Genomic DNA, 15,130 nt, shown 5'->3' with positions numbered 1-15,130 from the left:
CTAGTGTCACCTAGCTGCAATAGAAAAATGTGTTGTGGGCATATAGAGATAACCACATCATTCTTTGCCTTATCCCTTACTTACATAGCCTTGATTAAGGCTGAATGGGCACTGCCTCAGTTAAACTGAAACCTGTTAATGACCTTAGCATAAAGAAACCAAGTTCTCCCACTACATCTAAGAGCCCTTTCATTCATATCTGGCCACTGGATTCAGATGGTTCTTAAGTGAGGCTTCTGACTTTGCACACAGCCCTCCCTCAAATAAAATTCACTTGCATGGCATGGCATCACCTCCTTTATGTCATGGTCTTCCCTTAGAGAATGATGACGTAGCCACATCATTAAGGAAAAATTATGCGCTACAAATATGCTAATAGATATCAAAAATGTGTAATTAGTAAAGAACATACATAATTCTTTTGGGAGGGGGCAAGGCAGTGGGGTTAAGTAACTTGCCCAAGGTCACACAGCTAGGTAATTATGTGTCTGAGACTGAACTGAACTCAGGTCCTCCTGACTCTGGAGCCAGTGCTCTTTCCTCCACGCCACCTAGCTGTCCTAAGAACATACATGATTTTGAAAAATAACAGATCAGCAACTTATTTGTAACCATGTTAATATCAGGAATGTCTTTCATATGGCAGACAGACTTCTTCTGGAAGATATATAGGACAAAGACGAGTACTGAATAGGGCCAAGTGTTGAGGGGGCAGCTAGGTGGTTTAGTGGATAGAGCACTGGCCCTGGAGTCAGAAGTACAAAGTGTTGAATAGGTTGCAAATTACAACAGTGAAGGGAAGACTCACAAATTCAAATTACAGTATCTCTAAAAAAAAATTACAGTATCTCTAAGTCTTACTCTTTCTCCTGATCCTGCAGTATTTAATACTAGGATCAGACCACAAGTCATCAATCGATGTGGTGCATTTTTTAAAATCCATATGCCAAACAAAACTAAAGACAGTATGATCAAAATTTTTATTTCAAAATACAATTCTGCATCACTTGCCATATCTGGTTCTTCTTATGTTGAGTATGTAAACCAGAATAGCAAAATGAAACTAAATGCTGGGTGATTTTGACTGATCTTGGGACACCAAAAAGAATGCAATGCATTTCCCTCTTTTTCATGATGAATGTCATAGGAAATTCCAGAGCCAGGAGGCTCTGAGGTCTTTGGTGTGGAGGTGGTGAGAGAATCTCATATAAGGAACCACCTCTCAGATAAAAGACATCAAAAGGTCTTTACTGACAATTAGAAAATAAGAGTCAAAATGTGTATCAACTGATGACTGCCTAGGAGAGAGGAGAGAAGTGTATTTAATGAGAAACTCTGGATGTCAGCCAGGTCTGGGAATTTCCCACTAGTGAAGTTTTCTGGAAGGAGGCTCTATCCAAGGTTTTCACCTCTCTATTGTCTACTACACAAAGTCCAAGTTAAGCACTCTGTTATTGCAGTTAACCCAAAGAAGGGGGATGAAAGGCATAGAATACTTCTTTCCTCAGCACTGCTTCCTGGCTTTTCAGTCCAACTAAAATTCTCCCTTCTACCAGAAGCCTCCCAGATCTCCTTAAAACTAGGGCCTTTCTGTTGCTTACTTCCAGTGCTGTTGTCTCCCACCTTAGGTCTTCAAGGGCAGGAATTTTCTTACCTTTTTTTATATGTCCAGTGCTTAGCATAGCAATTCGTGCTTACTAGATCCTTAATAAATGATTTTTGACTGAATGATAACACTAGAATGTTTTGTATCCATGTGAATCTTTCATAAAGGCAATACAGTATAGCAGCAGATTAAAATAAGAACTAAGTCCATTCAAATTCCACCTATGACACGAGTTATATAACTATAGACAAGTAATTAATTACGAGTTTTTCTGTAAAATGGAATTGTTATCTATCTCACAGACAGGGTGGCTATCAGGATCAAATGAGATGTATAAAACCCTACAAACATATTATAATGCAGATTCTCTTCAGTTGCTTTCTAGCCACTGTAATACTGACATTTTCACATGGGTTACCAACCTCTCATCATATCTAGTGAGCTCTGCTTACTACTCATCTGACCTAACCTTCCTCTGACATCTGACACATGTCTATGTCTCTCTTTCTCTCTCGGTTCTCCTCTGACCTGTCCTCAGGTTCCTTTGCTGGAGGATAGCATGCAATGCTCACTCAGTGTGTCCTACCCCAAAGGCTGTCCTGGGTCCACTTCTCTGCCCACAATCACATGGCGACCTCATCAGCTTTCAGGTGCTGATTTACAGTTCACTATGTCCAGCTCTGGTCACTACTAAAGCTCTAACAATGACTAATTTGAACTTCCCAAACTATTAGGTTTAAAAATTCAACTGAGACAAAATTCTGTTCATGATTAATTTATTACTTAGGCTGGCAGTAACCAATAAATTGGATCTCTGGTCTCTTAATATCCAAAGACCTTGAATGAGGGCTGAAGGGTCTTTTATAACAACTAAAAGATGACAGAGAAAAATCTTGAGCAACTGAGATATGTATTCTTCTGATTGGCTATTGATGACATACTTAGAATTGAGATTACAATACTTGGCCCTCCCCTTATCACATGACAAAGGATCCCAGGCAATGGGTGCAATATTTTGGAGAAGGTTAACCAAGTTCCTCAGGAAGGTAGATGATAGCTGGGATTACAAAAGTGGAGGCAATTACAAAACAAACATTTACTAGCTCTCTCACCTGGGCAAGTTATTCAACCTTAATGAGTTGGAAAAGGAAATGGCAAACCCCTCCTCCATTAGCCTAGTCAGGACTACTGTGTGCACAGTGTTTGGTCCATAGTCACAAAGAGTCAGACTTGACTGAACAACAATCATAAGCCAAACGCTTGCCCTTTAATAACAAATTTCTCTGAGATTTGAGGCATGGGTGAAGTTTACAAGGAAAAGGAACCATGAAAGAATATCAACTCTAAACTTAACTCTGAACAAAACAGAATTAAAATTAGTTTTCAATTTAGAAAACCAATCCTCCTTCCAAACTTCCCTCTTGAAATCTCATTTCTTTTTTTTTGACATGTGATTATTGAATTTAATTGTTCACTCAGTGACCATGGCATGTTGAAGGATGTTCCATTAACATATGTGTATGCACATACATATCATGTATGTGTGTATGCATATATACAAACACATACATATGCCTCCCCTGTCTTTGCCATCTCTTTCATTACCCCACTTCCCATAGACTAACTCTTCTACTTTTAGTTCAGAGTTCAGTGCTATGAGGTCATGGAATATAGACAACAAACTCATCACAGAGGCCTGGGGTACCTGCTGTACCTCAAAGGCAAACCCCCTCAAAGGGGCTAACAAGGGGGACCATTGTACCATACAAAATTCACCAACTTTGCTCCACTGATGCAAAAAGCATCCCATGTGAGATAAGCCATGGGCTAAGAGCAGCAGTGAGTGCATACATGTGTAATTTTTTTTTTTTTAAAGAAAATTACAAAAAAGGTAGGCATTTGCAGCTGGGTCATGACCATGCCTATCTGTATGGACCAAGGGACCCCAGATGGGCAGGAGTTGGTGGGGAGGAGGGAGACCCCTTCAAGGCTGTAGTTTCTAAAACCAGACCTGAGGCAAGTCAGGTTAAAGGCCCAGGGTCCTAGGCCACTTAGGATGGGACTGGATCACTGGGATGCTCAGGCTCAGAACAGAAATGGCCCAGTCATGTGTAGTACATTCATTGTGTTTAAGGAGTAAGATGGGATGAATTCTTCAGACCAGGGTCTTCACGTGATAAGGAGGGACCCTTCTCCACTGAGCACTGGTGCAGCAACCTCTTCTTCACTTACACAGGCAGGTATGTCTGCTTGAACAATAGGTTGGAGGGCTTTTCATTGACATGGTAGAGGAAATGATCAAATCCACCAATGAAATCAAAGCTATCTTCTTCCTCTGTGAAGACACTGACCACGTAACAGGCATACACAAAGCCCACCAACGCCACCAGGATCTGGAAGGAACTGTGCATGACCTCAATGTACCGATACTCCAAAGTGCAGCCGATCACAGAGACATAGGACTGGCTGTCCAAGCCTGCAATCCCAGCCACTGGTGCTTCCTTCCGGACACAGCCTGGCCCATTCTCACTCCACCATGATTGGTGCTGGGAAATATTAAAGGTCAGAAGCTCACTGTCCTTTGAAAGTCCTCCCACCTCCAAGTAAAAACAGATAATAAAGATGTTCCAAGTGACCCAGATGGCTGTCCACACAGCACCACAATGTATGGAGGTCTATACTGAATGGTTCCAAAGAGGCCCAAGATGACAATTATGATGTGGAGAAAATTGGCCAGGATAGGAGCCCATTGATATCCCAGGAAATCAAATACTTGTCTCTCTAATGCAGCAAGCAGCTGTAAAGTGCAGAGGAAAATGAGGGTACAGCGGCTGGTGCAGCATGCCATGGTCCCGGTGCGCACAGGCCGCTCGGCTCGGCCCAAGTCCTGATGTGCTGCTGCCCCGGCTCAAAGCCTCCAGTCCCGGACCATGCCCCCTGGCCTCCGGCTGCCAGTTGCCTTTCCCTGGACTCTCTCGCTCCCAGAGCCCTGAAATCTCATTTCTTTCAAGATTCAGTTCAACTCCAAGTTTCCTCATTTCTCCCTCCTTGGCTGCCTCCCTCCCAAACCTGCCCTGCCTTCCCTGGATATATTTTTGTAAACACTTAGATGGGCACCTGCTCTCTCATGTCGCATTTGGGCTGCATTTGTCTTAGTATTCCCTGTGTTTAACACAGTTGCCTAACATATAATAGTAAATGGTAATGCATAAGGTTCTGAAAGGAAAAAAAAACTACAAAAATGGGCCAGATGGTTCTGAAAGGAAAAAAAAACTACAAAAATGGGCCAGATAAGTATTTGCTTCAGATTAATTAGTCCTAAAATTCCTAGGATAATAGGATTTAGAAGTGAAGATCTTTGATCTTCCTTCCAGCTTCAACTTTCTCTTATTCATCAAATAAAGCTTAATTTTCTATTTTGTTATTATTTTTTGTTTCTCGATTTCTTTAGGTTTTTATTACTCCTACATAATAATTCTGGGATAAATAAACACCATTTTGTTAATATATTTATACATATATTCTTTTCTCTTACAAGGAAGGAAAATTTGAGAAAATTCTATTTGGTTATCAATAAGGTAATCACCCTTCCTCTGCCCAAGCAAATGAATCAACAAATCTACATCATAAAACAGCACAGGGAATAGTATTCAATAGAAAAAAATCAATCAAAAGGGTCAGCAAAAATGGAAAGGTCTAAATCACCATCATCCCTTCTGCTTTGAGAATGGTGTTACATTTACATCCCTTAAACCTTCAATATCATTCATCTAGGCTTTGTTTTCAGAGTTGTTTTTATATTTTAAAGAACTTTGAGATTTCAAATGCACAGAAAGAGACAAGAAAAGTGAAAACAAATATTTTAAGACAGACATGGTGAAGACTATCACCCTTAAAAAAAAAAGATCACATGATTATTACTAAATACAGAGGAGGATCTACAGTTGCTTCTACCCTTTACCCTCAGTTGATAATCCCATCCTCATATCTCAGGTCTGTCCCACACACAAAGCTTTTAAGAAAGCAGGTGAGCATTTCCACAAACCTTCAGCTACAAAATTATAAGGAAAGATCCAAAAATCAGGGGAGTCAGAACTGGTGGGCACAAAACTAACGTTGGAAATCACCAGCAGGTGAATTTGATCAAGGACAGAAAGAGACCTAGAGACCAAATGGTCACTGGTATAAAGGGCAATGCAAGTATAAATTAGGCCCAACAGATATTTTCCTATAATGAGAATGAGTGCTGGAAAGATGATGATGAAAGTGGTATCTGAGCAAAAACCGGCAACTGGGACTAGCTAGAGGCAGAATTAATGAATCAATCAGACTGTTGGTGGCTGCCCCTGAAAGAAGCAGAGACCACCATCCTAAGTGTCCTATGTTCTAGGTTCCCTCCAAATGACTGAATGCTAATTATCCTCCAAAACTGGCCTTGACTATAAAAACAGACCTCTGGGGCAGTTAGGTGGCACAGTGGATAAAGCACTGCCCTGGAGTCAGGAGGACCTAAGTTCAAATTCAGCCCCAGACACTTAGAAACTACCTAGTTGTATGACCTTGGGCAAGTCACTTATAACCCTATTGCCTTGCATAACTCCCCCCCCCCCAAAAAAAAACCAGATCTCTGAGCTCCCTCAGTGAAAGCAGCTTGGGCAGAAGGTGAATCTAAGGATCAAAACTTGATATCTTATAGAGTTCGAAAGCACACCTTCTACTAAAAGCATTAGGCTGCATGGAACCAGAGGTAGATAAGGGGTCCATACGATGGTTATTTTAAAATAGAAAACTTATTCTTTTTTTCATATATGGTTTTATGAATATTGTATGTAAGTTAAAACAAATGATGGGGTGATTAATTGAATTTTTTTTTAAAAAGTAGGGAAAAGAAGATGGTATAGCTTTCTAATGGATTGAATGTACTAGGAGACAAGTCTAAATAAATCTACATACATCAAAATGAGTTGCAAAATACAGAAAGGGAGGCGGTTGGTCTATCAATGAAAAGGGTCAGATACCTAGTCAGCAATATCAGCAATGCCCCCTGGTGGTTAAACTAAACACTAAATGGTCTAATAAAATCTAAATCTGGTTTTAAGTTTTATTAGTTTAAATATATTTGTATCCTCTTGCTCAAACAGCAAAAAACTCACATAATGCATTGCTATCTCAACCTAGCCTTTTCCTATAAGATCTCTGAGGAATAATCAGAACACGGAAATTTATGTCATCATATTTAAATACATACATACAATATATACACAAACATATCTCAACATGGCATCCTTTCATTAGCAACAAAAGTATTTAGAAATATTATGTTTCACTCTTGAAGAAATGCACAACTAACAATTATCTGTAGGAAAGCATTTCCCTCCCACTGTAACTGAGATCCTAAAAATAGCTTTAGGCTCTAAATTTAACTTAAAATTGCCAAAGTCAAAACAAGAAGAAATAATATAAAAAGATATCAAATCAATAATTATATTAGTACTCTACTGCTTAAAAAGTGACAGGAATTAACTAAATAATGCCTATGTTCTTAGCTTAGAAATAATTTTGTTTTTAAAACAATTTTGAATAAAAAAAGGTTTTAAGAATAATCTAATCTGGGGCAGCTAGGTCCCATAGTGGATAGAGCAATGCCCTGGAGTCAGGAGTACCTGAGTTCAAATTTGACCTCAGATACTTAATAATGACCTAGCTGTGTGGCCTTGGGCAAGCCACTTAACCCCATTTGCCTTGCAAAAAAACCTTAAAAAAAAAAAAGAATAATCTAATCCTCAATAGTTGTAACACACTTCAGAACAATGAGTATACAAAGGCAAAGCTTTGACAAATAAAAATCTGACTGAAATATTTGGCAAAACAGTTCCATTTCTAACTTAGTCTATTAATAAATGGAACTATAAATCAAAACTAAATGGAACTTTCTATTAATAAATGGAACTATAAATCAAAACGAAATGCAACTTTAAATGCAATTAAAAGGATATATATACCAAGTGTATAAAGATGTGTCTTCTTATCAGAAAAAAACTTTTTCAAGTCTACATTTGGAACTTTAGCATGCTTCTCTTCAAAAACCTCAGTTTTAGGATGTTTATATCTAAAGATTAAATGAAGTTTATGTTCTTCTCCACACTTATCTGGTCCAAACATAATGGTATAAGGTGTTTTATCATAGAAATTTTCCTGTTAAAGGGGGAAGAGAGGAGGAAGGAAAGAGACGTCTTAAATTAGATACAAAATTAGAAAATATATAATGAACTTCTTTACTCAATCTATGTAAAGTTCATTCCTTCAGATAGATTTTAAAAGAAAATAATTCTCAATATATTAAAAATTACCTGAAAAAATAATTTTATGAACACCAAAAAACTTAAATGAAAAAATTTTAATGTTGGGGGCAGCAATAGAAAGAGCACTTGAAGTCAGAACAATGACATTTTGCAAATGCATATCATATACTACCACCTTTATAATTGGAAGGCACTAAGAAAGAAACTGAAGTTACCATATTAATCAACATTTTTATGTGATCCATTTCACCTTATAATCTGGCCTTTAAAAAGAACAAAACTTAATCTGTGGTTTCACTGGTGTAGGGAACTTTCTGCAAAGAAATTCTTCTACCAACACAGATGGGCACTTGTCTCCAACTTGTAGTTTTAGAGGTGCCTGTGACATGGAAAAGTGAAATGACTTGCCCAGTATATGTAAGGGGACTTAACCATGTATCTTCCTGATTCAAAGGCCAACTATGAGCTATGGCATGTTGCCTCTCATTGAAGATGAGATACTAAAACTTGAAAATTGCATTAATACTTTAACTAGTAAATTAAAGGTTCTATAGAAGAGAATAATTTTCTCCCAATTCATTTTTTCTTTTAATGTATAAAAGGGAAAAAACAGAATAAATATTACATCAACAGGCAAAGAAGGACCAAGGAGACACACTAGCTTCCTATTCCTAATCATTTCCCCTTCAACTGGGATTATGTCATCAAGTGATTTTAACCAGTTATGAAATAGTACTACAAACTGTTACTCCAGGACTGATACACTGTACTAAGCAACATTTGACTGACCTGGGGTTCTTTACTTCTTTTATGTTATGGAGTGGTCCTACATCCTCCCATGGTGAAGTTAATTAATCTACCCTTCTCAGAATGTTTTAGTAAATGCAGAAAATACTGAGCTATTACTTTTTTAAACTTATGAATCTTGTTAGAAATATGGAAATTTATTTTTAAATCATATTTTGCAATTGACAGTTTCAGTAAAATTTTAATAGATTTGATACTAGCAAGTAATATAACAAAAGGATAAAACTTTCACGTATTGTTGATTTTTTAAAAAAGTTTTATTAGTTTTTTAAAAAATAACCTTCAAGGGGCAACTAGGTGGCACAGTAGATACAGCACTAGCCCTGGAGTCAGGAGTACCCGAGTTCAAATCTGGCCTCAGATACTTAATAATTACCTAGCTGTGTGGCCTTGGGCAAGCCACTTAACCCCATTGCCTTGCACATCTTAATAAATAAATAAATAAATAACAACCTTCATAAGTCATTTTAATTATCCTTAATTTTAAACATTTGTTCATGGCTTACCATAAATATTCTTTATGTATATCGATTCAATAAAATCAAGTATTAAAAAGATCATACCAGATTCAAATAATCATTGTCTGTTAGAAGTTTAATGTATGCTCCGCCACAATCCATACCATTTTGAAAATTTACTTCATATCTGCATAAGTAGAAAAGAACTATATTGTAGATAAATAAAAATCATTAAAATGGCAAGGCATTTTGCTGGCACTAAGTGACCTCTCAGAAAATATAACTCTTATAATCATTACAGCAAATGAGCTTCAATATTTCCTGTTAAAATACAATTTTGAATTCTGAAATACAAAAACTTAAATTAAGTCAATTCTCTCCCATGCAAAACAAAGGAGTCTTCAAGAAAATGTGAAAATACAAAATTTTAATTGAGAAAATATTGGGTCTGAAAAATTTTCAATGCAGAACATCAAATATCAATGCAACTAAAACTCGTTCTTCAAAAGGGAGAACCAAAAGCTTGTTTTTCTTCATGGTAGTTTGTTCTTTATCTCAGTAATAAAATGTTTAATGGAAATCTCCAGAAACTGAATCTAGACTTCCTGTTTTTCATCTGAACTAACTCCATAGTAGTTTTTTAGTAATCTTTAAGTGTTTTCCAACCTTTACACATCCAGAGTTAGAACAAACCATCAATTAAAACAAAGATTCTATCCATGAATCTTCTGCCATTGTGTGTGCCTCTGCAGGGTTTTATTCCCTCCAGTTTAAAAGAGGAAATATGTCCTTAGAAGTCACTTTATCCTGTTTGCCTCAGTTTCCTCATCTGTAAATGAGCTGTAGAAGGACACGGGCAAGTACTCCTGTCTTTTCCAAGATTCCAAATGGGGTCATGGAGAGTCAGTGACTGAAAAATGACTGTAGATTAAATACAAGCCAGTTGCAGAAGAGCATCTAAATGAAGTTCCTAGTAATACAGTTCCTAGTAATCTGACCATGTGACATCCCCAGAAATCTGCATCCTACCATCGTTCCCCATCCACCCTTCACAATCTGGCTTCATTTACCCTTCCAAGTTTACTATATATAAATGTATTCCCCTTTCCTTCTTCCAATTAAATTGATCTACTGGAGCTTCCTCAAAGTTAGCATTCTTCCATTTGTCCTTCTCTGCCCCCTCCTGCAGAAGGCTTATCTTGCATCCACTAAGTATCTGTTCTCTCCTCCCTCAAATCATCATTGGCATATTTTACACATGCTTATATGTTACAATCCCCTATTTAACTGTGAGTTACTACAGCAGGAATTTTTTTTTTAAGTTTTGTATGTGCTAGCTACCTAGCACACAGTAGAGCCTGGATTGAAAATAACCCTTAAAATGACTAGGCTTAAATGAAAATATCTGTGCAGTAGTATCTTTAAAGAAGTTAGTAAATAAATCAATGGCTTTCTTATAGATAACTTCTTGCTACTCTTGATATATATTAAAATGTCTTGAAGCTAATTAAGCCCATTTGACCTATTTAATGAGCTTCTCAATGGAAAGACCAAACAAATATTCACAATTTTCCTTAAATCAACTCATTTCAGAGACATGTTCCAACCTTTATAACTAGTCTTGTAAGCAGAAATTTGCCTGTCAGGCATTGACTTGTGTTGAAATAATAAATGGTAATTTCATTATATCATCCCTTAGCCCTTCATTAAAGAAATGGAAAAAACTATGTTGGTGAATATTTGTTGGCTTTTCTTTCAATTCTGCTACTTAAATTTTGGAGTCAAAAACATAACTCTTAGAAACCTACAAAATTCTAAATATGGTGGTAGGAGTAACTGAGATTTTTCCAATATGAGAAAAAAGACAATTTTTAATATGATAAAAACCTTAATGATAAATTGTTTTCAAGTCACAATGGCATTCTTTAAAACCTACCTATAAATGAACCTGGTATAGACTTACATGCATACATAGATGGGTCACAACTGGAAAAATATGCAATATTGGTAATAATTAGAAGAGATCTGTTTAAGGTTTGCCAGACTTTTATTTTCTGTCAAGCTGCTATAGCAAGTAAGTGAAAATAAAAATTTCTATCTATACCTGTTAATTTTAAATCAAGGTTCTGCAAGTTTCAGTTAAATTAAGAAATTTAATATTTAAAGTGGTTTTCTTTTTTTGGTAATTAATTACTTTATACAATCTTTGAATTCTCACTAATGGTTGACTAGCAAAAAATAAATCATTGTTCAATTTGACTGCTATCTTAATTAAGCACAAAAAACTTAAAGTGGCATTTTAACCCAAAATAAAATATGAGCCTTAGATTGGCAGAGAACCCTGGAATTTAGAGTCAGCATGCTCAAGACGTGCCCCTCTGACCTTGATTTGTTGGGTGAAATTTCATTTAATAATTTTCATTTTTTTTGCCCACAAAATAGAGATAATACCATTTTAATGCCCTTCTCACGGAACTGTTGTGAAGCAAACATTTAAATGACAATATCATTTAGGTGACTTTTAAGTAACAAATTTTTATATAGCAACTTCAAAATAGAAAACTTAGGTTGTAAAGAATTAAACGAATTTATGTGTAATAAATTAATGTATCATCTATTTAATATCTAATTAGTTTCACTCTCAACAGGATAGTGAATTTCTGTAAGGGATGTAAGTTTGCCAAGGAAAATTAGTACTCTTAGCTAATATCTAAATAAATGCATGATGTATTTCAAATTCACAAAATTTTAAGGGCTGAAAAAAGTCACAAAACTTACTGAACTATCAAAGGTTTATCTGCAAAAATAAATGGTTTTGATAATCGAGCTGATATTGCATGATGCTTTGCTTGTGATTTCAAAACTAATCCTCTGTCACCGGGCACTCTATTTTCTTTCAAATCTTCTATTTCCCATCTTCCTAAAAGAAAAAGGACAATCAAAAATAATTTTTATGAAAGAAAAAGCAAGCAGCATATAATAATTATAACATGCTATTTATATGATATATATATATATACATACACACATATAAAACATCTATCTAGAAAATGCACAAATATCTTTTTGTTTTGACAAGGCAATTCAGTATGTTAAAAATGATTTGTTTAACCAAAAATTCTTTTAAGTGGTATGTCTAAATGATTGTCATGCAATGTTTTTCATGTTTTTTTGTGGTGAATTATAAAGTATAAAATGTGAGGGTTAAATTATGATCAGTATATATATGTTCAGTCTTCAAGCCACACTCTGTACTATGATCATCAAATACTCAATGATTTTCTAGCTGGAATCCTCCCTTTGCTCTACCTAATTTACTATTTATTAACTCTTAGTCTTTTACAAGGTACAAGGTGTCCTCAGCTTCTTTTTCATTTAGCCTAATCTCTGGTTTGGATTTGACCTTTCAAGTTTTCTCCAATTCTTTACTCCTTTGGCTAAGAATATTTTTCACTTTGGCCATTAGACAAAGAGGTATATATTTTTAACAGCCTGGTATTTTTGAGCTTTAGTTTATTATTTATAAAAGGATTCCAATGACTCAATATATCGAAAAAATTATTGTCAATATTGTGATTATCTTCTCTCATAAACATAATTCAAGAGCTTCTAAGGTTTAATTTTTCAACATACCAAATCAAATGCCTTCTTAAAAAAAAAAGCAGGGGCAGCTAGGTGACACTGTGGATAGAGTACTGGCCCTGAGTTCAAATCCGGCCTCAGTCACTTAATAATTATCTAGCTGTGTAGCAAGTCACTTAACTGCCTTGCAAAAACAAAAACAAAGCAACAACAGGGGCAGCAAGGTAGTACAGTGGATAAAGCACCAGGCTTGAATTCAGGAGGACTGGAGTTCAAATCCAGTCTGACACACTTAATACTTACTTCACTGTGTGACCTAGGGCAAGTCACTTTAACCCAACTGCCTTGCAAAAACAAAAACAACAAACTGGTAGGTACTTTCAGTCAATTATGATAACAAAGCTATTGTGTGCTACAGAAAAATACCTGTGAAAAATTCCCTTTTAATGTTTTCATTATGAGTAACCAATACATGACTATTCAATTCTTTTTGATATTTTTAAAGAGATAAGAAATTAGGCTTGGAGAGGATTAGTGGCTATCTTCTCTAATGCCTTTTTTTAGTAAAAGCACTATGAGTGCTTTTAGATTTCCCTTCTTTGGGACTGCAGTAAGAAGTCTGAATGAAAATAAGTCTAAAGACTTCCTACAAAGCTTACTTTTGGCTCGATCTTTCACTTTTTTTTTCTTGCTGACATATGAGCTTAGTTACATTTTTTTTAAAAGAAAGATTTTATTTATTTTGAGTTTTACAATTTTCCCCCTATTCTTGCTTCCCTCTTCCCACCCCCCACAGAAGGCAGTCTGTTAATCTTTACATTGTTTCCATGGCATGATCTAAGTTGAATGTGATGAGAGAGAAATCATAACCTTAAGGAAGAAAAAGTATAAGAGATAGCAAGATCAGACAATAAGATATCAGGTTTTTTTTCCCCCCAAAATTAAAAGTAATAATCCTTGGTTTTTGTTCAGACTCCACAATTCTGTCTCTGGATACAGAGGGTATTCTCCATCACAGATTGCCCAAAATCGTCCCTGATTGTTGCACTGATCGAATGAGCAAGTCCATCAAGGTTGATCATCACTCCCAGTCACATTTCTTTTTAATTGATTAACTGAACAACAAATTTCTTTAGTTCTTCCTCTCTCATCAGGATATTAAATCTAATTCTTCTTTGATCACTTACAGAACAATCTTCTTTCATTAAGTAACAATCCTGTCTTGTGGACTTTTAGGATATTGTGGCTATAGATTTTTAAAACCATGTTGACTTTACAAGCAATAAATGAGATTTATCAATTAGGGAATAGATAAAAGATACAACTCGAGAAAACCTTGAGTGGGTAGAATGAAACTCTGGCTGTGGTACTGAAGGATTCCACACCTATAATATAATATTAACTATCTACTGATAAAAATATTTAACTGATCAGGAAACCTTATTCCCAGACTTATAATTCATTATTTCACAAGGCATAATTTAGAGAAATTCAATGGTTCTCAGTGTTACCCATAAAGACTTGCTATATGGATAAATTTAAAATATTATGATATTTCAAAACAAAATTTCGATGATACCATAACAAAACCACTATTAGATTTCCAATTATAATTTAATGTACTTTTGGTGTCAACTAGAAATAGGAATCTTTTACCACAATCCTTAGATGGCTAGTAATTGAAAAAGCAAATAATGTTTCTACATAAAAGTTGATCTTTATATCTGATTTGATGCAATCTGAGGGTTGCCTAATCTATTCCTGGAGTTTTGATTAATAGTACTATGAATACCATTTTATTAGTAGTTGGATGTCAAAAACTTCTCAAGCTCTGCTATAAGTGACAGGAAAAGGAGAAAGTGGTTATAAGAATTTTATTATTTTAATAACTTTTAAAAGTTTGCAGACTGGTTTTGTTTTCATTTTATGTAAAAAAAAACATTAACAGAAAAGGGAGAAGACCTTGGTAATTTAACTAAAGAAGCAGCACAGAAGTAGGACTAAATGAGATCACTAAAACATTCTGTCAAGGTAGAACATAATGCACAAAGATGATTCCGGTATTCTTTTCCTCTCCTATTTTGATTAATTGCACTTTACATGGAGATCACAAGTGTTCACTTTAAAATAACTTAAGTTTTGTAAACATATAATAGTTTTAAATGTATACATATTAAGTGGGTAGAAATTCAAATCACAGAAAACTTTTACACAAGGTTTCTATTCTAGAAAGTGAAACACCAATTTTTATTTGATGAGAAAATGTAGAACAAATTAAGTTTTCTCTGATTTCGCCTAGTCTCCCTAAAGGGATCATTCTTTATTCTTCCTTTTGCCTGAAATACAAATATTAATATCTTAAGATTTCTGGCTGA

The 15,130-nt window shown here is 35.5% G+C and overlaps 1 protein-coding gene and 1 pseudogene across 2 annotated transcripts in view; both read right to left on the bottom strand.

Annotated features, from left to right (window-relative positions):
- The window catches only part of CLGN (calmegin), an 83,758-nt gene that overhangs the window by 23,615 nt on the left and 45,013 nt on the right, over positions 1-15,130 (bottom strand). For both annotated transcript variants that reach the window (XM_074229266.1, XM_074229265.1), the window contains exons 5-7: positions 11,952-12,093; positions 9,279-9,360; positions 7,609-7,801 (exon numbers count right to left, since the gene is read on the bottom strand). In XM_074229266.1, the coding sequence (XP_074085367.1) occupies positions 7,609-7,801; positions 9,279-9,360; positions 11,952-12,093 (417 nt within the window). The remainder of the gene's footprint in view (positions 1-7,608; positions 7,802-9,278; positions 9,361-11,951; positions 12,094-15,130) is intronic.
- Positions 2,035-7,544, bottom strand: LOC141517849 (sodium/potassium-transporting ATPase subunit beta-1-interacting protein 4 pseudogene; annotated as a pseudogene).

The sequence above is a fragment of the Macrotis lagotis genome, chromosome 3 (assembly GCF_037893015.1).
Source record: "Macrotis lagotis isolate mMagLag1 chromosome 3, bilby.v1.9.chrom.fasta, whole genome shotgun sequence".
Taxonomy (NCBI): domain Eukaryota; kingdom Metazoa; phylum Chordata; class Mammalia; order Peramelemorphia; family Peramelidae; genus Macrotis; species Macrotis lagotis.
The sequence above is the reverse complement of the archived record's forward strand: the minus strand, read 5'-3'. Positions and strand labels throughout refer to the sequence as shown.